The sequence below is a fragment of the Vigna umbellata genome, chromosome 9 (genome assembly GCF_029865625.1).
Source record: "Vigna umbellata cultivar VRB3 chromosome 9, Vumbellata_1.0, whole genome shotgun sequence".
NCBI lineage: Eukaryota > Viridiplantae > Streptophyta > Magnoliopsida > Fabales > Fabaceae > Vigna > Vigna umbellata.
Window position 1 is genome coordinate 43,547,906 of NC_142173.1, and position 26,609 is coordinate 43,574,514.

Genomic DNA, 26,609 nt, shown 5'->3' on the forward strand with positions numbered 1-26,609 from the left:
GTTTATCTTTTGTCTTTGTCATTGATCAATTCATGCATACATATTTAATTTTCGTCTTTGCATATTAAACTTCAATTATTGTGTTCTTAAGTCTTAGCTAATCAACAAATCACATAACTAAACTAGGCCGTGAGTCCTTTGGGAGAACGATACTTGGTCTTACCAAGTTTATTACTTGAAACGATTCGGTCATACTTGCCGATTGTGAAACAAGTTTGTGACATCATATTTTGGTGCTTACAAATTTGTCCATCAAGTTTTTGGCGCCGTTGCCGGGGACTCGTGGTTTAACTGGTTAATTTGTGTGATTATTGATTATCTTTGACTTATTTTTTTATTTTATTTTTAAATTTCGAATTTTTTTTTATTATTTTATTTTATTTTATTTTTCTGTTTATATTTTTCAGTTTGTATTTTATTTGATTTTATTTTATTTTTTCTGTTTTCTGTTTTTCTGTTTTTCTGTTTTTATTTTCTGTTTTTTATTTTTCGGTTTTTATTTGATTTTATTTTATTTGATTAGATTATATTTTATTTTATTTTATTTTATTTTCTGTTTGTATTTTATTTTATTTTATGTTTTTATTTTTCTGTTTTTATTTCCTATCTTCTTATCTTTTCAATTATATCCTTTGATTTTTTTCTTCTCTATCTTTTTGTGCTAACAATTGTTTTTAGGGTTTTGTGCCTAATGTCTGCAGAATGCAATTTGGTCAAGAGTTTAACTATAGGGGCACTCAATTCTACCAAAGTAATCTCAACCAATGGTGGGAACCTCACTCAAGCATGGATCAAAGCCAATTTTGGCAAGCTGCTGGACAATTTGAGAACCAACCACAACAACAATGGCAGCAACAACCCTTTCTATCAGGAAGTTTGGATAGGTTGGAGGACACCCTTCAACGATTTTTGAAAAATTCCGACTCTACTCAGAAAAGCATTGAAGAATCATGTAAAAGAATGGAGATGCAACTTCGTTACATCAATCAGAGATTGAATGATGATGTTAATACTGAAGTTAACCTTAAGGAGGAAGGGCAAGTCATTATCACTGAAAGTGACAAGATTCTTGATGAGGAAAAATTAAAGGGAGATGAGGAAAGGGTAGAGAGAAAAGAGAAAGAAGAGTTGAGTGAGAAAGATAAAGATGAAGAAAAAGAAAAAGAAGTGGTTGAGAGAGAAGAGAGAAAGAAAATTTGTGTGAAAATAAAGAAGTTGAGGAGAAAAAGAGAAGGGAAGAAAAAATTAAAAGAAAAGAAAAAGAGAAAATTTGGGGAGAGAAAGCGTAAGAAAAAGAAGATGAGAGGAAAGAAGAAGGAATCATATGAAAAATCCCATCCTCATCTAAAGAAGAATCATAGGAAGGAAAAGAAATTTAAATGCTTTATGGAAATCTTCAAGAAATTGGAGATTAAAGTTCCTATGATTGAGACACTGCAACAGGTTCCTGGTTTGATTAAATTTCTAAAGAAGTTCAGTAGAAAGAAGAAGAAAAAGAAGATGGAACTTGAACTTTACTGGGTCAAGCTAATGACGTTAAAAGAGCGCTTGCTGGGAGGCAACCCAGTGATTTAAAAACTTTTGATTTTGATTTTGGTTTTGTAATTTTTAATTTGTGAACCTTATTTTTGTATTTATTTTGTTGGATTTAGCATCTACTGAAGGATGCTAGGTGGTTAAGTATCTACTGAAGGATACTAAGTTTGTAACACCTACTGATGGGTGTTGGTGAGAAGATTTTGCACCTACTGATGGGTGCTGGTAAGTTTGAAACACCTACTGATGGGTGTTGGTGGATTTTGGGTCAGGCTCGAGACGTTAAACAAGCGCTACCTGGGAGGCAACCCAGTTGATTGATTGTTTTCTGTTTGTTTATTTTTAGGATTTGCATAAGCATTTTTAACATTGAAATTGCAGGGAACCTATGAGGGGTATGCTAGGAAGGCATGTAGGTCAAGAAAAGAAGGAGAAGGGCACATCAAGAAAGTGCCGCTGAGCGGCAATTACCGCTGAGCGGTACTATCGCAGATGGGCTTAAGTTCCCCTTAGCGGAACCCGAGCCCATTGGGGTAATTTTAAACCCTAAGCTGCGCGTTTTTACATTCTTTCAAGTTCTTCTCTGCACTAAGACTCCCACATATCTCCTCTTAGGTTTCCCACATCTTTTTACTCTTCCCTCTTTAGAAAATTTCTCTTCCACTCACTTTTACACTAGTGTACTATCAAAGTTTGGGGTTGGAAGAGAGCATTCTAGTTTGGAAGCATTCTCATATCATCTAGCATCTCCACCCAAGTAAGTAAAATGCATTTTGTTCATTCTAGGGTTCTTGAAATTGACTGTGATTGTCAAAGCATTAATATTTAGGGGTTTTGATTTCTATGCATGATTTGATGATATATTTGATGTTTGAACCGATTAAACTGCTTGATTATGAACTGGAAAACTGAAAATTGCATTTGGGTGGAGTTAGGACAGTTTAAAAACGAGATTTGCAAAAATCTGCAGATCACCGCTGAGCGGTAAATACCGCTGAGCGGCACTCTGCCAGATTTGTTTTTTCTGGTTTGTTGCGTGTTTGAATGTGGCACTGGTGGCGCTGAGGGGAAATTCTGGCCCTCAGCGGTGGTTTAGCTTCAAAAGGAGTTTTGTTTTGTGTTTACTAATGATTAACATCATGTTCTGTGGTTTTGGATTTATGTTTGAATGCAGGAATGGCATCCTCTTCAGGAAAGAGATTGAAAACCATGGCAACCAAGAGAAAGGAAAAGGAACCAGAGCAACCCCACTCTAGCAGGTTCCTCTCTAGGAAACATGAGAAGCACTTTAGGGTGGTTCAGGACAGGAGACTTCTAATGGAGAGAAAGGTTGGAATGATACCTAACTTTGCTCCTCAATTTGGAGAGCAAGTGTTAGGGAATGATTGGGGGAAGCTAGCCACTTATCCATCACCTGCCAACATAGCTGTGGTGAAAGAATTCTACACCAATGCAAAGAAGATTGGTGATTATCCAGCTGAGAATTATTTGGGCTATGTTAGAGGCCATGCTATCAGAGAGTATTGTGCATACCTGGAGGACACTTCCAAAGGAATAGATTTGGCTCAGTGGTTAATATTAGGAGGACAGATTTGACTCCTCTTGCAAAGTATTGGATGGCATTTTCTCATGCCAACATTCAGCCATGTTCACATGTGTCAGATATTACTCTCAGCAGGGCACTCTTCATCTACTGTGCTATCAGAAACTTGAATGTTAATATCGGGCAGGTGATAGCTGATGAGATTAGTGTGTGTGCTAACACCTCAAACAACAAAGCACCACTGGGACATCCTTCTTTGATCACTCACCTTTGCAAGCTAGCTGGGGTGGACACTTCTGTTCCACCATTTGAGAGGCCAAGAAAAGCTATTGATGAGGCCTATTACAGACAGTACTGTGGAGGTGAGGAGGCAGCCCAGCCAGTGCCACCACGCCAGGCTCGTAGAGAGAGAAGGTCAGCACAGAGCAGGACTTCTGCTGATACTCATGAGGCAGAACCATTCCAGATGAGGGACATGTATATGTCTCTTATAGGTGCTCAGTTGCAGTCCATCCACAGAGGGCAGGTGGCCACGACTGAGATGATAGTGGGGATGTATGATACCCCTCCAGCACACAGGTGGACTATGGATGAATTCCATAATGTGGTAGCTTGGCCAGAAGAACCATGGCATGGAGGAGCTGAAGCAGCTGAAGCTTCAGCCCGAGACATGGAAGAAGATGAAGCTGAGGAGGAGGATGCGTTTGATGATGATGATGATGAGGAAGAAGAGGAAGATACAGAGGACAGCTCAGACTAATGAGGAGCTGAGATAGCATTTACTGATGAATGCTATCATATGATTATGCTTTTGTGGTTTAAGTTTTCTGAACTTATTTGTTTTTGTTTTTAGATTAGGGTTTGATGTACTCTATTTGAAACCTGGTTTCTTGTGATGGTTTGCTATTAACTGTGATTGTGTGATAAGTAATGCTTGATGATGCTTATTGATTGATTGATGTTGAGATGATGTGCACATTAAAATGCTTATACAGGTGATTCACAAGCTTTGTGAACAAATGCATAATATCATGATTGTGATTGTAAAATTAAGCAGGATGTGCATGTCAAATGTGAATGAGCTTATATGTGAGGTTTTGAGCTCCAGAGTTGTTATTGTTGAATGCTGTTACTTTGAAAGCATGAATGACTTTGCCCAGGTTTTCTATGATTGAATCAATTGCTTGTTTTGCATCATATGATCAAAGGCCGTGTTTTTGAAACCCTTTTTATTGGCCAAATTCATAAAGTTAGCCTTCTAAAAGAGAACACGTTGTGTTCTATCCTTTGAACCCTTAGCCTTAAATATACACTGAACACCCTTGATTGAAAATCTTTACCTTGAGTTAAGTAGAAGATCTTGTGTGGTATTGTTAAATGTTCAAGTTTGGGGTTATTGGGGAAACATGAAAAAGGAAAAAGCATTGAGCTAACAGCTAAAAAGTAAGAATATGTAAAGAAAAGAAAAGAAAAAGAAGCAAAGCTCAATGCAAATGCAAAAGCAAAGGTGTCAACACTCAATTTTGTCCGGGTTTGTAAAAAATTGTGTTTTTATTGTTTCTTTTATTATTTTTATTTTATTTTACCTTTTTGTTTTATTCTATTTTTATGTATTTAGATCTTTGCTTTTAATTCAATTTCTATTTTATTTCTTATTTTCAATTTGTTTTAATAGTGTTAATTAATCAAAATAATTAAAAAAAAATTGAAAAATAAAATTAAAATTAAAAATAAAGTAAAAAATAAATAAAATAAAATTGGAAAAAGTAAAAAGATAGAAAAAAGGGAGAAAACGTGGGAAATGGTATAGGAGACGTGTCTCAACAGGGGAGACCAGGTGGTTACAAGAGAATATTTTCAAGATTTTGGGGCAGAGGTTTTTGGGATCAGAGAGAGAGAGAAAAGGGGGAGACCAGGTTGTTAGAGCAGCAGAATTTGGTTGGATCAGAGAGAGAAAAAAGGGAGAAAGAGCACGCAGGAACTATCATCTACAATCATCATCCAGAGTCAGCATTGGCACCGGCATCGGCGAGAAGAGATCACCAGCTACACAGCTAGCGGTAGCAGCAGCCATAACAGCAGGTAGGTTTTTGTTCACCTATACATTCAGATTCATCATATATGCTTACTGCATAAGCTCCATTCACCCCTTATCTCGTCAGCCCATGCACCATCATCAGAATCATTTATCCCCTTCACGCTCAAATGCACACAACACACTCATCTCTTCCAATACCGCATAAGAGAGAAATCAATCAACATTAAACCAATCAGAAAACAATAAAAGTTAGGGAGGCAGAGAGGAAAAATGGCAGTCGAGAAAATACTCGAATGGGAAAAAGAAGAGTGGCGTTGGGGCACTGGTGAGGTTAGTGGCGCGATGGCGTTGAGTCCCGGCGGCCTGGAGCTGTTGAGGAGGAATCCGGTGGCCGTGGAGGTGACGGAGGAGGTAGACTAGGGTAGGCACGGGGAGCCTTATCGTGGCAGTGGTCGTGGAGGTTTTAGTAATGGTGAAGTTGATGATGATGGGTGTTGATGACGCGAAGGGATCGGAGATGAACGCGGAAGAAGACCCTCCCTGAGAATCGCGGTTTTCGAAAAGAGAAAGGCGGAGACATTGACGTCGTGACGGGTGGTGGTTCTGGTGGTGCGAGTTGTCGCCGGCGAGGCCAAGACTTGTTTTGGTTGAGGCGACGGTGGCCGGATATGGCAGATGTGGTGTTGAGTCCGTGGTGCAGAGCTTGGGACCTTGGGTTAGAGAAGACGCGAGCTGGGGAATGAGGATGAACCTCCTGAACCCCTAGAAAATTCTAGGCTAGAAAGCATTGGACTGGGCCAAGCCCAGAAATGGGCGTACGTCTGGTGCATTGGGCCTCTTTTGGAGCGCTCGTTCAAACATTCTCACCAATGAGCGCTCGTTCGTCATTTCCCCACAACGAACGATCGTTACTTAGCGCTCGTCCGCCACCTCCACCGCGAACGCTCGTTACTTAGCGCTCGTTCGCCACTTCCACAGCGAACGCTCGTTACTTAGCGCTCGTTCGCCACTTCCACAGCGAACGCTCGTTACTTAGCGCTCGTTCGCCACTTCCACAGCAAACGCTAGTTACTTAGCGCTCGAACGCTCGTTACTTAGCGCTCGTTCGCCACTTCCACAGCGAACGCTCGTTACTTAGCGCTCGTTCGCCACTTCCACAGCGAACGCTAGTTACTTAGCGCTCGAACGCTCGTTACTTAGCGCTCGTTCGCCACTTCCACAGCGAACGCTCGTTACTTAGCGCTCGTTCGCCACTTCCACAGCGAACGCTCGTTACTTAGCGCTCGTTCGCCACTTCCACAGCGAACGCTCGTTACTTAGCGCTCGTTCGCCACTTCCACAGCGAACGCTCGTTACTTAGCGCTCGTTCGACACTTCCACAGCGAACGCTCGTTACTTAGCGCTCGTTCGCCACTTCCACAGCGAACGCTCGTTACTTAGCGCTCGTTCGCCACTTCCACAGCGAGCGCTCGTTACTTAGCGCTCGTTCGCCACTTCCACAGCGAGCGCTCGTATTTTAGCGTCCGTTCACCATTTGCCCAATGAACGTTCGTCACTCAGTTTCAATTTTTCAATGTCCGTTCGTCATCTCTTCAGCGAGCGTTCGTCATTCAGTCTTCATTCTTAACGTCCGTTCGTCATCTCTCTCGACGAACGCTCGTCATTCAGCTCACATTTCTAAACGTCCGTCCGTTATGTTCCCCAATGGACGTTCGTCCTCTCCCCCAACGAACGTTCGTTCTTTACCTAACGAACGCTCGTTATTCTGAATCTCTTCACAGTGTTCGTTCAGCCTCACCAATCTCTTTTGTTTATTTTTCTTTATTGTCTTATTTTATTTTGTTCTATTTATTTATTTTAGACATTTACTTATCCTAAAATCTATATTTAATAATACAATATTGATAGTTTAAATAAAAGAATTTACAAAAATATTTTGAAAAGGTTTAAGCACACGTGCGACCGCTCGCGTAGGCCTTGTGCTGAAAATCTTTTCCTTTTCTTTTATAAAAATTAAAAATCAAATAAAAATATTTTGAAAAGGTTTAAGCACACGTGCGACCGCTCGCGTAGGCCTTGTGCTGAAAATCTTTTCCTTTTCTTCTACAAAAATTAAAAATCGAATAAAAATATTTTGAAAAGGTTTAAGCACACGTGCGACCGCTCGCGTAGGCCTTGTGCTGAAAATCTTTTCCTTTCCTTCTACAAAAATTAAAAATCGAATAAAAATATTTTGAAAAGGTTTAAGCACACGTGCGACCGCTCGCGTAGGCCTTGTGCTGAAAATCTTTTCCTTTTCTTCTACAAAAATTAAAAATCGAATAAAAATATTTTGAAAAGGTTTAAGCACACGTGCGACCGCTCGCGTAGGCCTTGTGCTGAAAATCTTTTCCTTTTCTTTTACAAAAGTTAAAAAACAAATAAAAATATTTTGAAAAGGTTTAAGCACACGTGCGACCGCTCGCGTAGGCCTTGTGCTAGAAAACCTTTTCCTTCTTTATTAAAAATACCAAAATATTCCCAAACTACAAGTAATCTTTCACCTAGAACTACGTAACCCTGATTTCTCATTTTGAATGAGAATACGTAGGAGCAAGGTCAATCCTTGTCGGGCCCAAAAAACTAAAAAATATATTTTGTTTATTTATAATTTTATTTTAGGGGATAGTTAAACATTTTGAAAACCACATCATATTCGCGCATTTAGTTAAAGGTACTGCCTTAGGGCAGGCGTTGTAGGGTGCTAACACCTTCCCTACACGTAACCGACTCCCGAACCCAGAATATGGTTTTCGTGGACCATGCTTTATCGTTTTGAGGTTTTTCCATAGTTTTCCATAATAAACTATGGTGGCGACTCCAAATCTCTTTTCAAAACACGTTTCTTATTTGGATCGTCGTCCCGTCGCGATTCCGGTTGCGACAGATGGCGACTCCACTGGGGACATCTAGAGAGTCGAGCCATTTAATTAGATGCGCGAATTTGGTATGGTTTTGCTTTGTGTTTTTCTTTCCCTTTTCTCTATCTATGTGTGATATTTGGAATAACTGCAATAACTGTGGAATATTGAACCCTAGGGTAGACAATATGTTTATATCTGCCTGGGAATTTTTCTGGTTGTTTTGCAGGTGAGGGTTTGGGTGTGCATAATTTCCTCCCTTCACACACACACTTTTGGCATATCATGAGTGGGGCCCTATACCCGGGTCTGAGCGTAGCTTAGAATTAGAGGAGTTGTGTAGCGGTGTCACTCTGGGATGTACTTCCTGTTTGGCTATCGTGAGAACTCCAGCTAGAGTCTGTTCTCTTCATATGTGTTTTCACACCTAGTTGATTACTCGACTGTTGTGGAAATGCTATGAAGGGGGCCATAGCTCTAGTGACCTTTGACCTTTAGGTTCAGGGAACTACCCTTGTGAGATTGCATATACTTGACCTGGAACTCAAAGCAGTGAATCTTTGGTAGGGCACGATGGGAGGAATATATGCTTCTGTAACCCTCACGCTGTTCGTTTTTTTTATGATATTACATTTCATACCATGCATGTGTTTTGTTTTGTCATGTTATTTTATTATCATGCATCATATTCATACATCATTTAGTAACATGTTAATTTTAAGGGAAATCACAGGTACCTACTTGACTGCATACGAGATGGATGTTAACACAAGATCCGATGCTACACGGCATACCGACTCTTCCGATTTAAGAAAGAAGTATAGTCTAAGGACTCATGTTGGAAATTTGACCGGGCTGATAAATTTGGGCAAAAGGCTTAAGACTATAAAAAGAGAAACCTTTCAGAGAAGATATGGAAATTTGTTGAATTTAATGGAGGTTGAAGTACAAATACCCGCTATCACAGCCTTGGCACAATATTATGATTCTCCGCTTCGATGTTTCACATTTCAAGACTTTCAGTTGGCGCCAACCATAGAAGAGTTTGAGTATATCTTGGGTTTGCCACTGGAGGGCACCACTCCCTATCAACATTTAGAGCATCAGGCCTCTATACCCACCATTGCTGCCATCATGAAATTACATCCCAAGGAGCTTGAAGACATGATGATGATGAGGAATCAAATGCATGGGTTATCACAGGGATATCTAGAGCAGTATTTACAGCACTTGGCTGATAAAGAGGATTGGGAAACTTTCATGGATGTATTAGCCCTCACCATATATGGCATTGTCTTGTTTCCCAAAATAGAAGAATTTGTGGATTACACCGCGATAGACGTCTTCGTGGCGAGTAAAACCAGATCAGAGAATCCTGTAACAGCAGTTCTTGCAGATGTTTATGGGACGTTAAGTTTTTGCCATGAGAGAAAGGGAAAGAAGATTCTTTGTTGCTTACCGGCGTTGTATACATGGATGACAACGCGCGTGTTTAAAGAGATGGTCGACGTTAAGAGTCTATCGGAGAATTTGTCACACCAAGGGCTTAAAGGTAAAGGAGGAAACGATTGGGCCCGATTCCTTGCCGGCTTGAGCGAAAGAAGTATAAAATGGCGCCTTCCTTGGCTCGGAAATAAACTGGCTATACAACATTGTGGTAGTTTTCCTAATGTACCTCTTATAGGTGCCCGGTACTGTATCAATTACAACCCTCTTTTGGTGCAAAGACAATTTGGGCATCCTATAAAAGGGGCACCTTCATCAGATTACCTTGCTACTCTATTCATTTATTACGAAGACGGGCATTTCATCGAACTGTTAAGAAAGGTTAAAAGCGCCTGGGAAAATGTTGTTCGAGCAGAGAAGGACTTGAGGGATGGAGTAGTGGATAGCAGTGTTAGTTATCACACCTGGATTCTGGAGAGAGTGAAAGTAGTCAAGTTGACTTTCAAGCCAATCAAGGATCAATCAGCTAGTGAAGGACCATCCCAAGCTCCTGAAAGTGAAGAGGTGCAACAACTAAAAGCTGAGATGGAGAAATTGAAAATTAGGAATGCTAGGTTGGAGAATGAATTACAAAGAGCGCGTAATGATCTTGTGGATATGAGAAATGATAATGAAGAAAAGTCGCGGGCTTATGAAAACCTTGTCAAAAGCCAGAAGGCTGAGAGGGATTACACATTTCGAGTGAAACAGGATCTAGCTGCCGCGAGTAAGGAATTATCCATGAGGGTAAATGAGAAGAAGGTGGCTTTAGAAGAGGGAAAGGAGTGGAAACACCTCTACGAAGAAGCCAAAAGAGATAAACGAGAAGCCCTGAAGAGATTAAGAGAAGCGCAGATTCAGATAGAAAAAGCGGGGCATGAGATGAAAGAGATGGCCATGTCGTTTGAGGCGGATATGAATAGGGAGCGTTGGAAGCTAACAGAAGCAGAGGAAGAGCATCGAACTCTGATAAAACAAATGGAGGAATATATCGAGGAACAGGAGGAGCGATGGAGGTCGATAGATTTTGAAGAAAGGCATCAGGCCTTGATAAAGCGAATGGAAGAGCACATCGCCGAGCAAGAAATGGCTGTAAAGCACTGGAAGGAAAGATTCTCTCAGTTAGCTGCTTTGGCAAACGGGGCAATTGAAGACATCCCCAGGATGGTGTCGAATGCTGAAGCAAGCACTCATTTTTGTAATTCACCAGCGGAAATAGAATTGTTTATTAATCATTGTAAATGGTTGGTAGGAGAGATGAAATCTTTCATTGCCCGGGCGCGGGATTGATGTACATCAGAATTATGTGTTTTGTTCCTTAGACGATGTAATGGATCAAATTTTCTTGAGATGAAAGATGGGGGATGTTTGTTTGGTATCGGCTTGTGTTAATTTTCCATCAGTATTGTCATCGTTATCCTGTGATTTCCACTTATCATTAGCATGCATCATGTTTTCTTTCTGCATTTTTCATCCTTATCTAATTTAATTTAATAAAAAAATAAGAACAGTACAAGTGAGAGAACAACGGCAAGTTTTCCAAGACATCCGTACAGGACCAGAGCTAATTCGAAGGTCATGGAGAATTGGGAGCAGTCACACGAATCTATTAAGGCCGATGTCAGCCAGTTGAAGGATCAAATGGCCCAGATTTTGGCGGCTCTCGAGGCCCTGAAGACTACGGGAGGGGCGACGTCTGCGCAAGTTGAGGGAAGTGCTCAATATTACCCTCCGATGTTCAATGCTGGGAGCCAATCTGTTTCGTTCCCAATGTATGGATTACCCCCAGGTTATACCCCACCTGTGGGAGAATACACAGAAGGGGAGCAGACGTCATTCTCTTTCCCTACTACTGCTAACCTACCGCCAATCAGTACTCCGGGGCCTGTTGTAATGTCTGCACCTATGATAAATGAAGGGATGCATGCAAGCATGACTGATGGAATACGAGTAACCCCGGTGCCACCTGTGATTGCCGGAGAGAGTTTTTCTACCAGGGCTGCACCATATACTTCGTTTCAGGGGGTAACTAGTAATGTTGATGGGACAAAGGATAAACTGGAGAGCTTAGAGGCAAGATTGAGGGCTGTGGAGGGGTATGAGAGTTATGGATTTGGGGATGTTTCTAGATTGAGTTTGGTTCCTGGCGTTAAAATACCACATAAGTTCAAGGCACCAGATTTTGAGAAGTATAAGGGAAATACATGTCCAAAGAGCCATTTGACCATGTTTTGCAGAAAGATGGCTGCATATGCTTATGATGAGCAGCTGCTCATCCATGTTTTTCAAGATAGTTTGGCTGGAGTGGCGTTAAACTGGTATACCCATTTGGAGCCTACTCGAATTCGTTGTTGGGCGGACTTGGCTGATGCATTCGTGAAACAGTACATATACAATACACATGTTGCGCTAGATCGTTTACAGCTGCAGAACATGTCGAAGAAAGACAACGAAAGTTTTAAGGAGTATGCTCAGCGGTGGAGGGAATTGGCTGCACAAGTTGAGCCACCTTTGTATGATAGGGAAATGGTGGCAATGTTTGTAAATACACTCCAACCACCATTTTATGAACATATGGTGGGAAATGTATCTTCAAATTTTGCCGATATCATCGTGATAGGTGAGCGGATAGAGATCGGGTTGAAAAATGGCAAGATTGCATATGGCTCGTCGGTGGTTGCAAATTCCAAAAAACCAAATTTCAACTCAGGAAAAAGAAAAGAAGGAGATGTGCATGCAACATCTGCAACCCCCGTGTGGAGAGGTCAGGCTCCCACTCATAATTATCGACCATACTGGGGTCAACATCCACATGCAGCTAACGCGTCATTTGGTCATCAAATTAGGCCTCAACAACAACCAGGGTACTATCAACCACAATACATTCCGACGAATAATTGGAGAGAAGGGGCAAACGTAGGTTCCAATGTGAATGCGGGTCCAAATACTTATCCAAGAAGGAACCAAGAGAGAAATTATGTTAATTTTACCCCAATTCCTACCACTTATACGGAATTATTGCCTCATCTTATCAAACAAGGTCTGGTGGTCGTTTGTCCCCTGAAGCCTTTGCAGCCTCCGTACCCAAGAGGCTATGATGCAGAGGCAAAGTGTAGTTATCATGGAGGGGCCGCTGGTCATTCCACTGAGAGGTGTCTTGCTTTCAAACATAAAGTGCAGACTTTAATTGATTCCGGGTGGTTAAAGTTCCAGGAGGATAAGCCTAGTATCGAGGCCAATCCTTTATCTGGGCATGGAAGTGCTTCGACGAATGCTGTCGAAGTGAAAGAACATGAGCTGGTGAGAAATGTGAAAGAAGTCAAGAGCTCTAGGAGGTTTATTTTGGAAGCATTGCTGAAAGTGGGTATCCTGAAGGGTGATTATGATGAGGGTAGGGCATGCGTGTTCCACCCAGATACGGAGCACTCTATTGAGGAGTGTGTGGAGTTTGAAGAAATTTTGCAAGACCTGCTAGATCGTGGTCTGATGCAGGTATGTTACAAGAATGAGGAAGGAGAGGTATTTGCACAGACTGGTGATGAATCCGGTATGATTTTACCATAACCATTAGTGATTCGTTTCACTAAGACTACTTCTATTCCACCAACTCAAGGAAGGTCGCCCGTTATTATCCATGTACCAGCTCCTTTTCCTTACAAGAACGAAAAAGCTGTCCCATGGAGGTATGGGACGCATACGTCAAGCGAAGAACAAAGCGTTGACCCGGCTGTCAAAAACATATCGGGGATAGGTGGAATGACTAGGAGTGGTCGAATTTTCACATCCCCAGAGTTGGCACGAGAAAGAGTTAATGATAAAGAAACAACGATGGCCGTGAAAGCAAAAGAATTCTTAAAGGGGAAGGGTGCACAGACAGAGGAGATCCCCGACAATGAAGAGAGGAGAGAAGTTTCTGAAGAGGAGGCTTGTGAATTTTTAAAATTCATACAACAAAGTGAGTATAAGGTGGTGGAGCAGCTAAACCGTATGCCTGCTCGTATATCCTTGTTGGACCTGCTCATGCATTCGGCATCACACAGAAAGTTGCTAATGAAGATACTCAGTGAGGCCCACGTTGAGCAAGGTATTTCGTTGAATAAATTCGAGGGTATTGTTGGCAATATTGTTGCTAATAATTATCTCACTTTTACGGATGAAGAGATACCAGCTGAGGGAAGAGGGCATAACAAGGCTCTTCACGTCTCTGTGAAATGCCTGGATCATGTTATTGCGCGTGTTTTAGTGGATAATGGGTCCTCTTTGAACGTCATGCCGAAAGCAACTCTGGAAAAGCTACCTTGCGAAGGAATGCATATGAGGCCTAGTTCAATGATTGTGAGGGCGTTTGATGGTAGCAAACGAGAAGTGATGGGAGAAGTGGAATTGCCAATACAAGTTGGCCCGAGTGTCTTTCAAATAACATTTCAAGTTATGGATATTCTGCCAGCTTATAGTTGTCTGCTGGGACGCCCATGGATCCATTCGGCTGGAGTTGTACCTTTTACACTACACCAGAAGTTGAAGTATGTGATGGGAGATAAGCTGGTGATAGTATCAGGAGAAGAAGATCTTCTTGTGAGTGGGCCCTCATCCACACGCTACATCGAGGCGGCTGAAGAAGCTCTCGAAACAGCCTTCCAATCGTTGGAAATCGTGGGAAATACTTGTGTGGAACCGTTTCCAATAAATCCTCGTCTATCATGTGCTTCTATTATGATGGCCAAGATTATGCTAAAAGAGGGCTATGTATATGGCGAAGGTTTGGGCAAATATCGGCAGGGGCGAGCATTTCCTCTGGAAATCGTTGAAAACAAGAACAGATATGGCTTGGGGTACAAACCTACTAAGGAAGACCGGAAAAGGATGATTGAAGAAAGAAAAGAGCGCAGTTTGGCCCCTGCAGAAAGACGAGGGCCCAAAGAGAGCAAAATTCACATTGTTGACATCAAGGAAAGCTTCCGCAGTGCTGGGTGGATCAATGCTGACCAAATAGCAGCTGTGGAGGATGAAGAAGGGCCTCAAAGTTTGAGCTTTGTGTGGGCTTGCTCCCCTGATACTCAACTCAACAATTGGGAAACACTTGATTTACCAGTGATGCTTAATGTGAACAAAATGTAATAGTTTTAATTAAGCTCATAGTTTCGATTGGGGCTTTAGAACTAAAGTTTTGCGGATTGATTCTTTTTACTTTTCACTCAGCGTGACAATAAAGTTGCATTTCATCATCATTTGGCATTTTTTTTTTGTTTATCTTATTTATTTATACTTTTTTTATAAATTTAAATGATGCAGATGTGACAATGATTGTTTTGAAAATAACGATATCAATGTTCCTAATTTTGAGCACCCTATCAATAATACGGAAGATGATTTCGAAGATGATGTGGAATCCTCTCCGGAATTGTTGAGATTAGTGGAACAAGAATCTAAGGAGATAAAACCCCATCAGGAGGAGATTAAAATACTTAACTTGGGAGAGAAGGATGAGATAAAGGAGGTGAAAATCGGTACTAGTATGAAAACGGAGGTGAGGGAAAGATTGCGTGTCCTGTTGAAGGAGTTTAAAGATGTGTTCGCATGGTCTTACAATGACATGCCGGGTCTGGATACCGATATTGTGCAGCATAGGCTCCCACTCAAGCCAGAATGCCCTCCAGTCAAGCAAAAACTAAGAAGAATGAAGCCGGAAATGTCCCTAAAAATTAAAGAAGAGGTCCAAAAGCAATTTGACGCAGGATTTTTGGCTGTGGCAAGATACCCACAATGGGTAGCAAATGTGGTACCAGTGCCTAAGAAGGATGGGAAAGTTCGGATGTGTGTTGACTATCGTGATTTGAATCGTGCAAGTCCGAAGGATAATTTCCCGTTACCACACATCGATACTCTGGTTGATAATACGGCCAAATTTTCGTTGTTTTCGTTCATGGACGGATTCTCGGGATATAATCAAATTAAAATGGCACCGGAAGATATGGAAAAAACGACCTTTATCACGTTATGGGGAACATTCTGTTATAAAGTGATGTCTTTCGGACTCAAGAATGCTGGGGCAACGTACCAAAGGGCAATGGTGACGCTCTTTCATGATATGATGCATAAGGAAATTGAAGTCTATGTGGATGACATGATTGCAAAGTCGGAATCAGAAGAAGAGCATATTTTCAATCTAAGGAAATTATTTGAGAGACTGAGAAAGTACAAACTCAGGTTGAATCCTGCCAAATGCACGTTTGGAGTAAAGTCTGGAAAATTGTTGGGCTTTATTGTCAGTCAAAGAGGGATAGAAGTCGATCCTGACAAAGTGAGAGCGATAACGGAAATGTCTGCGCCCAGAACAGAAAAGGAGGTTCGAGGTTTTCTGGGAAGGCTGAACTACATTGCTAGGTTCATCTCCCAATTAACTGCTACTTGTGAACCAATGTTCAGGTTGCTACGGAAAAATCAGGCTGTAGTCTGGAATGAAGATTGTCAAGTTGCTTTCGAAAAGATCAAACAATACTTGCAGGACCCTCCTGTATTGCGTCCACCTATGCCAGGAAGACCGCTCATTTTGTACTTGACCGTATTGGACAATTCAATGGGTTGTGTATTGGGTCAGCATGATGAAGACGGGAAGAGAGAGCATGCCATATATTACTTGAGCAAGAGATTCACAGATTGCGAACAACGATATTCGTCGTTAGAGCGAACTTGTTGTGCACTGGCATGGGCTGCTCATCGTTTAAGGCAATACATGTTGAGTCACTCCACTTGGTTGATATCTAAAATGGATCCTATCAAGTATATTTTCGAAAAGCCCGCTCTCACTGGAAGAATAGCTCGATGGCAGATGCTACTATCGGAGTACGACATTGTATATGTTACTCAGAAATCCATCAAGGGTAGTGCTTTAGCAGAATTTTTAGCCCATCAACCCATTAGTGATTATCAGCCAATGCAACCTGAGTTTCCTGATGAAGATATCATGGCTTTATTTGCTGAGAACAAAGAGGACAAAAATGAAAAAGCCTGGACTGTATTATTCGATGGGGCATCGAATGTAATGGGGCATGGAATAGGGGCAGTGCTTATCTCTCCTAAGAATCAATACATCCCAATGACGGCAAGGTTGTGTTTTAATTGCACGAATAATATCGCAGAATATGAAGCCTGTGCAATGGGTATTCGAGCAGCAATAGAGTCTAAAGCAAAAATTCTGGATGTATATGGAGATTCAGCTTTGGTCATCCATCAATTGAAGGGAGAATGGGAAACCAGGGATACAAAATTAATTCCATACCAAGCTTACATCAGGGGATTAATTGAGTATTTCGATTCCATCACGTTTAATCATATACCGCGAGAAGATAATCAATTAGCAGACGCATTGGCTACCTTGTCATCGATGTTTGAAGTTGATCAAGATGCAGAATTGCCAATGATTGAAATGAAGAGTCATGCGGGGCCAGTGTATTGTCATTTCATCGAGGAGGAAGTAGATGGTAAACCTTGGTACTTCGATATCAAGCATTATCTTAAGACTCGAGAATATCCAGAAAAGGCATCCGAAAACGATAAAAGGGCGTTAAGGAGGTTGGCTGTCAGTTTTATTTTGAGTGGGGATATTTTGTATAAGAGGAATCATGACATGGTTCTCCTTAGATGCGTAGATGCAAAAGAAGCTGAGCTGATACTAAAAGAAGTGCATGAGGGTACATTTGGCACGCATATGAATGGGCATTCAATGGCCAGGAAGATATTAAGAGCAGGGTATTTTTGGTTGACTATGGAAAATGATTGTTGTACACATGTGAGAAAGTGTGAGAAATGCCAGGTGTACGCAAATAGTATCAATGTGCCACCCACGACCTTGAACGTGTTATCTGCACCATGGCCCTTTTCGATGTGGGGAATTGATGTCATCGGGGCTATAGAGCCAAAGGCGTCAAATGGACACCGTTTCATATTAGTCGCGATCGACTACTTCACCAAGTGGGTTGAGGCTGCTTCTTATGCAAATGTGACTAGAAAGGTGGTGATCAAGTTCATAAAAAAGGAGTTGATTTGCAGATACGGGCTCCCTAACAGGATCATCACCGATAATGCCACTAATTTGAACAACCAGATGATGACAGAGTTATGTGAGGAGTTCAAAATTCATCATCTTAATTCTTCTCCTTATCGTCCAAAGATGAATGGGGCAGTAGAGGCTGCTAACAAAAATATCAAGAAGATTGTGCAGAAAATGGTGGTCACATATAAGGATTGGCATGAAATGCTTCCTTTTGCTTTACATGGTTATCGCACTTCGGTACGAACATCGACTGGGGCAACGCCTTTCTCGCTTGTATATGGAATGGAAGCAGTACTTCCGTTTGAAGTGGAAATTCCGTCCTTACGAGTTTTAATGGAAACCCAATTAGAAGAGGCTGAGTGGGTTCAGGCTCGTTTCGACCAGCTCAATCTCATCGATGAAAAAAGATTAACAGCGGTATGCCATGGACAATTGTACCAAAGAAGAATGAAGAAGGCATTTGACAAAAAGGTACATCCAAGAGAATTTCATGAAGGAGATCTAGTGTTGAAGAAGATCCTACCTATACAAAAGGATCATAGAGGCAAATGGACTCCAAATTATGAAGGGCCATTTGTAGTGAAGAAAGCATTTTCTGGTGGGGCACTAATTCTCACAAGAATGGATGGAGAGGAGTTACCATTGCCAGTCAATTCTGATGCAGTAAAAAAGTTTTACGCATGATGATTCCGTGATAGTGGTTGCTATTAAAGGGATGTTGATATTATCTTCAACGCTTATTGTACTCTGTGTTTTATTCAACAAATAAATTTCACCTGATTTCATTCATATTTTGGTTGTTTGCATTCCATATGAAATATTGCATGTCACGCTGAGCTGTTAAGTAGTCAAATGAAAATGAAAATGAAAATAAGTAAACGCGTGTTGACAAAAGCATCACGGGTATATTCGGTTGGTGAGCTCGGTCCTGGAGGATGTCGAAAAGGAAAAATGAAAAAAGAGGCGGAAAAAAGAAGGTCACATGTTGAGTTTGTTGTTAATAAAGTTGTCAAAGATATAGTACTTTCGAAAACAGTTTTGAAAAATACCGTTGGTGAGTACTTCCCTGATTCAAGGATTTGGGTGTAACCGGTGTTCTTTTCTTGATAAAGCATCTGCATTCACATTACTTGAACCCTAATGTTTTCGCTTCTCACAAGACGGAGGATTTCGCCATATGCCTAATATTGGGGCAGTTTTCATCATGTTACATATCACCGATAATCCGTTGATTAGGGAGATAAAAAAAAAAAAAAAAAAAAAAAAAAAAAAAAAAAAAAAAGAGAAAACAAAGAGAAAACAAAGGAAAAATGAAGTTGATGTGTCAGACACTACATAGTTTCGTTTCAGGTTTAAATTCAAGAGAAAGTCAGACAAACAAGATTTGGAATGACGTGTGGCCATTTTTCATTATCCAATCATCTAAAGCAGTTCATTCAATTGCACCCCTTTTGAGCCAAAATTCGTAATTGTTTTTATTACCCTATACAAGAATCATTAGCATGTCGACGTCAATTTGAAAGGGTACATCATAAGCATCCAAAGTTGAAACAAAAAATGATGAAAGGAAAGGAAAGTATCGTAAAAGGACCACAACAGGGGCAACGAAAAGAATGATCCAAAAAAAAAAAAAAAAAAAAAAAAAAAAAAAAAAGAAAAAAAAAAAAGAGGAAAAAAGAAAACAATAAATATGCTTGAAGTTCAAATCCCTAAGGACAATTGACTGGGCACCTTGCAAATGATTCTTGTGTAAAGACTTTAACTGTCAAACACTTATTTGGGCCTTCGTTATCCTTTCTTTCAAAACCCTTTGACCTTTAGCCACGGTACCAGCCAATAAAAGCCCATGCTGACTGAAGACTGTTTGTCCTAATCTTTCTCACGAATTTAATTTTGAAACAGAATGATGTGGTGAACGACGCATTCAGTTTTTTTTTTTTTTAAAAAAAAAAAAAAAAAAAAAAAAAAAAAAAAAAAAGGGTCTCCCTGTCAATCGAAGATTATCCAATTTTGGGGGAATCTTTCCTACTCAAATCTTTTCACTTTTCCATTGTGCAAAATTGGGGCAGTATGGGAACGCAACATGTTAATAGCACTTTTCCCCAAAGGAGGGACACACATACGTTAATCATTATTCATTTGCTTTTCATAACCATTCTTCCACTTTCTATAGGGTTCAAGTTAATTCGGATTGCAAAAAGCGATAAAAAGAATTTTAACTCAAGGTTACACTTTCTTCCTGCTCATCAAAGGGTTCTATACCTATCAACGTTGTTTTTAGGAATGCGTTTTGAACGTACATTGTGTTTGATGACAATATTAACAATGGATTCCAAGCATGGAATTTCAAAAAAAAAAAAAAAAAAAAAAAAAAAAAAAAAAATGAATGATGAAAAGCGAGAACAAAGGAAAAGAACAAAATGAAAGTCTCATGTGTCTATGCATTCATGCATCATCATGACATAACATCATCTCAGAGGAAGCAAAGAGAATTGTTTGCAAAATCTTCATGTTTAACTTGGCATTTATCAACTTTTCAAAGCTACAAATCAAGGTTTTAGCTTTTGTTATCGACCCTCTGCATGACAATGGTCAGATTTAAATTTCTGTTCTGTGAGTTTGGCCCTCTGCGAGGCAATGGTCAAATCAAGGTTTTAATTTTCTGTTATCGACCCTCTGCATGGCAATGGTCGGATTTAAATTTCTGTTCTGTGAGTTTGGCCCTCTGCGAGGCAATGGTCAAATCCAGGTTTTAATTTTCTGTTATCGACCCTCTGCATGGCAATGGTCGGATTTAAATTTCTGTTCTGTGAGTTTGGCCCTCTGCGAGGCAATGGTCAAATCCAGGTTTTAATTTTCTGTTATCGATCCTCTGCATGGCAATGGTCGGTTTTTAAATTTCTGTTCTGTGAGTTTGGCCCTCTGCGAGGCAATGGTCAAATCCAGGTTTTAATTTTCTGTTATCGATCCTCTGCATGGCAATGGTCGGTTTTTAAATTTCTGTTCTGTGAGTTTGGCCCTCTGCGAGGCAATGGTCAAATCCAGGTTTTAATTTTCTGTTATCGACCCTCTGCATGGCAATGGTCAGATTTAAATTTCTGTTCTGTGAGTTTGGCCCTCTGCGAGGCAATGGTCAAATCCAGATTTTCGTTTTCTGTTATCGACCCTCTGCATGGCAATGGTCGGATTTAAATTTCTGTTCTGTGAATTTGGCCCTCTGCGAGGCAATGGTCAAATCCAGGTTTTAGTTTTCTGTTATCGACCCTCTGCATGGCAATGGTCGGATTTAAATTTCTGTTCTGTGAGTTTGGCCCTCTGCGAGGCAATGGTCAAATCCAGGTTTTAGTTTCTGTTATCGGCCCTCTGCATGGCAATGGTCGAGTTTAAATTTTTGTTCTGTGAGTTTGGCCCTCTGCGAGGCAATGGTCAAATCCAGGTTTTAGTTTTTTGTTACTGATACTTTACTTGACATTGGTCATTTGCCATCGTGACTTGAATTATTTTGGTCGTTTTCTTTCATGATTGAAACCCGGACAAAATTAGTGTCTTTATCTTTACTTAGCTTTACTTAAATAATACGAAAAGATTAAATTTTCATATTATTTAGTAATATCTAAGTAAAGAGGGGCAGCTGTCAACACTCAATTTTGTCCGGGTTTGTAAAAAATTGTGTTTTTATTGTTTCTTTTATTATTTTTATTTTATTTTACCTTTTTGTTTTATTCTATTTTTATGTATTTAGATCTTTGCTTTTAATTCAATTTCTATTTTATTTCTTATTTTCAATTTGTTTTAATAGTGTTAATTAATCAAAATAATTAAAAAAAAATTGAAAAATAAAATTAAAATTAAAAATAAAGTAAAAAATAAATAAAATAAAATTGGAAAAAGTAAAAAAATAGAAAAAAGGGAGAAAACGTGGGAAATGGTATAGGAGACGTGTCTCAACAGGGGAGACCAGGTGGTTACAAGAGAATATTTTCAAGATTTTGGGGCAGAGGTTTTTGGGATCAGAGAGAGAGAGAAAAGGGGGAGACCAGGTTGTTAGAGCAGCAGAATTTGGTTGGATCAGAGAGAGAAAAAAGGGAGAAAGAGCACGCAGGAACTATCATCTACAATCATCATCCAGAGTCAGCATTGGCACCGGCACCGGCGAGAAGAGATCACCAGCTACACAGCTAGCGGTAGCAGCAGCCATAACAGCAGGTAGGTTTTTGTTCACCTATACATTCAGATTCATCATATATGCTTACTGCATAAGCTCCATTCACCCCTTATCTCGTCAGCCCATGCACCATCATCAGAATCATTTATCCCCTTCACGCTCAAATGCACACAACACACTCATCTCTTCCAATACCGCATAAGAGAGAAATCAATCAACATTAAACCAATCAGAAAACAATAAAAGTTAGGGAGGCAGAGAGGAAAAATGGCAGTCGAGAAAATACTCGAATGGGAAAAAGAAGAGTGGCGTTGGGGCACTGGTGAGGTTAGTGGCGCGATGGCGTTGAGTCCCGGCGGCCTGGAGCTGTTGAGGAGGAATCCGGTGGCCGTGGAGGTGACGGAGGAGGTAGACTAGGGTAGGCACGGGGAGCCTTATCGTGGCAGTGGTCGTGGAGGTTTTAGTAATGGTGAAGTTGATGATGATGGGTGTTGATGACGCGAAGGGATCGGAGATGAACGCGGAAGAAGACCCTCCCTGAGAATCGCGGTTTTCGAAAAGAGAAAGGCGGAGACATTGACGTCGTGACGGGTGGTGGTTCTGGTGGTGCGAGTTGTCGCCGGCGAGGCCAAGACTTGTTTTGGTTGAGGCGACGGTGGCCGGATATGGCAGAGGTGGTGTTGAGTCCGTGGTGCAGAGCTTGGGACCTTGGGTTAGAGAAGACGCGAGCTGGGGAATGAGGATGAACCTCCTGAACCCCTAGAAAATTCTAGGCTAGAAAGCATTGGACTGGGCCAAGCCCAGAAATGGGCGTACGTCTGGTGCATTGGGCCTCTTTTGGAGCGCTCGTTCAAACATTCTCACCAATGAGCGCTCGTTCGTCATTTCCCCACAACGAACGATCGTTACTTAGCGCTCGTCCGCCACTTCCACCGCGAACGCTCGTTACTTAGCGCTCGTTCGCCACTTCCACAGCGAACGCTCGTTACTTAGCGCTCGTTCGCCACTTCCACAGCGAACGCTCGTTACTTAGCGCTCGTTCGCCACTTCCACAGCAAACGCTAGTTACTTAGCGCTCGAACGCTCGTTACTTAGCGCTCGTTCGCCACTTCCACAGCGAACGCTCGTTACTTAGCGCTCGTTCGCCACTTCCACAGCGAACGCTAGTTACTTAGCGCTCGAACGCTCGTTACTTAGCGCTCGTTCGCCACTTCCACAGCGAACGCTCGTTACTTAGCGCTCGTTCGCCACTTCCACAGCGAACGCTCGTTACTTAGCGCTCGTTCGCCACTTCCACAGCGAACGCTCGTTACTTAGCGCTCGTTCGCCACTTCCACAGCGAACGCTCGTTACTTAGCGCTCGTTCGACACTTCCACAGCGAACGCTCGTTACTTAGCGCTCGTTCGCCACTTCCACAGCGAACGCTCGTTACTTAGCGCTCGTTCGCCACTTCCACAGCGAGCGCTCGTTACTTAGCGCTCGTTCGCCACTTCCACAGCGAGCGCTCGTATTTTAGCGTCCGTTCACCATTTGCCCAATGAACGTTCGTCACTCAGTTTCAATTTTTCAATGTCCGTTCGTCATCTCTTCAGCGAGCGTTCGTCATTCAGTCTTCATTCTTAACGTCCGTTCGTCATCTCTCTCGACGAACGCTCGTCATTCAGCTCACATTTCTAAACGTCCGTCCGTTATGTTCCCCAATGGACGTTCGTCCTCTCCCCCAACGAACGTTCGTTCTTTACCTAACGAACGCTCGTTATTCTGAATCTCTTCACAGTGTTCGTTCAGCCTCACCAATCTCTTTTGTTTATTTTTCTTTATTGTCTTATTTTATTTTGTTCTATTTATTTATTTTAGACATTTACTTATCCTAAAATCTATATTTAATAATACAATATTGATAGTTTAAATAAAAGAATTTACAAAAATATTTTGAAAAGGTTTAAGCACACGTGCGACCGCTCGCGTAGGCCTTGTGCTGAAAATCTTTTCCTTTTCTTTTATAAAAATTAAAAATCAAATAAAAATATTTTGAAAAGGTTTAAGCACACGTGCGACCGCTCGCGTAGGCCTTGTGCTGAAAATCTTTTCCTTTTCTTCTACAAAAATTAAAAATCGAATAAAAATATTTTGAAAAGGTTTAAGCACACGTGCGACCGCTCGCGTAGGCCTTGTGCTGAAAATCTTTTCCTTTCCTTCTACAAAAATTAAAAATCGAATAAAAATATTTTGAAAAGGTTTAAGCACACGTGCGACCGCTCGCGTAGGCCTTGTGCTGAAAATCTTTTCCTTTTCTTCTACAAAAATTAAAAATCGAATAAAAATATTTTGAAAAGGTTTAAGCACACGTGCGACCGCTCGCGTAGGCCTTGTGCTGAAAATCTTTTCCTTTTCTTTTACAAAAGTTAAAAAACAAATAAAAATATTTTGAAAAGGTTTAAGCACACGTGCGACCGCTCGCGTAGGCCTTGTGCTAGAAAACCTTTTCCTTCTTTATTAAAAATACCAAAATATTCCCAAACTACAAGTAATCTTTCACCTAGAACTACGTAACCCTGATTTCTCATTTTGAATGAGAATACGTAGGAGCAAGGTCAATCCTTGTCGGGCCCAAAAAACTAAAAAATATATTTTGTTTATTTATAATTTTATTTTAGGGGATAGTTAAACATTTTGAAAACCACATCATATTCGCGCATTTAGTTAAAGGTACTGCCTTAGGGCAGGCGTTGTAGGGTGCTAACACCTTCCCTACACGTAACCGACTCCCGAACCCAGAATATGGTTTTCGTGGACCATGCTTTATCGTTTTGAGGTTTTTCCATAGTTTTCCATAATAAACTATGGTGGCGACTCCAAATCTCTTTTCAAAACACGTTTCTTATTTGGATCGTCGTCCCGTCGCGATTCCGGTTGCGACAAAAGGCAAAAGAAAGTTGGGAATGAATAAGAAGATTGTGTTGTTATGATTCTCTTAACTCAAGGATTTTGTGATCCAGAAAAACCAATTTTCTTGTTAGCCCAGCCACATTATAAGCCATTGAAAAGTCCTTGTGATGATGCATGCTTGTGAAGGTATTTGATTGTGGTTAAATGAAAGGCAAAGTTGATTCATGTGACATTGTGATAGTGGAGTGAATGAGTGAAACACTTTACCTCTTATACACTTGTGTGTTGAGTGAAACACTTTACCTAGTGAGGAAATATTCCATAAGCACATGAACATCCATGCTTAATTGATTGATCATTCATGAAAAATAGCATTTGTTGGAATTTAAATGACTTTGTGAACACTAAAGCATGTGCACATCTTGATTGAACTCTTGGTCTTAAGTTTGAGTGAAGTTATTACTTATCTTGAAAAGAGGATTTTGAATGAGTGAACCATCATATGAATTGGTTGAAGATGGAGTTACATTTTATTTGCTTGAGGACAAGCAAAGTTCTAAGTTTGGGGTTGTGATAACAGTTGAAAAACTGTTATTTTCATGCTTAAAGTTGATACTAAAAGCAACCTTTAGACTTAGAAACTAGCTTGAAATCATGCCTTTTGTTTATATTTTCAGAAATAAGAGAGCTGGACAGGTTTATGCTTGATTTAAGTGTTCTTGTGCAGGTTTTGAGGTGAATTTGGTGAAAGAAGTGAAGAATAAGAGAGAGGACATTAGAAAAGACAAGAAAGAGTGCAAAAAGGAGAAGTCGAAGGCACCGCTCAGCGGCAAACTACCGCTGAGCGGCACTCAAGAGGTGACGTTGGAACCGCTGAGGGGCAAAATGGCCGCTGAGGGGAAGAAAGAAGACGCGCAATCACCGCTGAGCGGTAAATACCGCTGAGCGGCACTTTTTGGGCTTGGACTTTTGTAATCTTTTGTAACTCTAGATTAGTATATAAGGGCTTGCACGTCTTATAGTTAGTATCTTTGGCAGAAACGAGGCAAACACTCTCTCTTTCACCCCTTTGAAGGAGGATCTTGGATGCTCAGGCTACCTCTTCACCTTTATTGGGTTTATTCTTTCATACTTTCATTGTAATTCATCTAGGTTCACCATGAATATGGTGAACTAAACCTTGTATGTTTGTTGGGGAGTCAAAGTAATCTCTTGAAGCTCTCATATATGGATTTGTTGAGTACATCTTTGAATTAAGACATATGCTTTCTTTCATCATTAGTTAGGGTTTTTCCTCTTTGCTCAATGCTTGCATTGTTTAACTCATTCTAATGCATGATTATTGGTTTTGTTGATACAGACACGTACGGGGAAATCTAGATCCGGGGAATTTCTCCCAATATTATACTGACAATATTATATTGGTTGCCTTTAAGCTCCTGCACTCATGAACTAATCATTAGGAATGCTAGGAATTGTATGAACTATTTGATTAGGGAGAAGCCATCTAGAATGGTACATTAGAGAGTGGCATTAACAATGATGATTTGAATGTTGAATTCCTAAAATATATGAGAGTGGATGAGATGAAATTGACCCCCAACAACATATTCATTCATATATTTCCTTGAAAGTGTTTATCTTTTGTCTTTGTCATTGATCAATTCATGCATACATATTTAATTTTCGTCTTTGCATATTAAACTTCAATTATTGTGTTCTTAAGTCTTAGCTAATCAACAAATCACATAACTAAACTAGGCCGTGAGTCCTTTGGGAGAACGATACTTGGTCTTACCAAGTTTATTACTTGAAACGATTCGGTCATACTTGCCGATTGTGAAACAAGTTTGTGACATCATATTTTGGTGCTTACAAATTTGTCCATCACCCATCAACCAACAACTCATATTGACCGCTATACTGAGTGGGGTCTACAGCAGAGCATGATCCTCTAGTGCTGACACGAGGTGGTGTGGGAGTTTCATCGGCCCCCATG

General features: G+C 40.8%; 1 protein-coding gene across 1 annotated transcript in view; it reads left to right on the top strand.

The window, feature by feature from the left end:
* Positions 1 to 18,239, top strand: part of LOC148193643 (uncharacterized) — a 19,043-nt gene extending 804 nt beyond the window's left edge. Inside the window, exons 2-8 of the mRNA XM_088099473.1 lie at positions 4,970 to 5,161; positions 11,421 to 11,691; positions 12,349 to 12,994; positions 13,091 to 13,586; positions 13,746 to 14,616; positions 14,795 to 16,983; positions 17,038 to 18,239. Of these exons, the coding sequence (XP_087955599.1) occupies positions 4,970 to 5,161; positions 11,421 to 11,691; positions 12,349 to 12,994; positions 13,091 to 13,586; positions 13,746 to 14,616; positions 14,795 to 16,983; positions 17,038 to 18,239 (5,867 nt within the window). The remainder of the gene's footprint in view (positions 1 to 4,969; positions 5,162 to 11,420; positions 11,692 to 12,348; positions 12,995 to 13,090; positions 13,587 to 13,745; positions 14,617 to 14,794; positions 16,984 to 17,037) is intronic.
* The last annotated feature ends 8,370 nt before the right edge of the window (positions 18,240 to 26,609 follow it).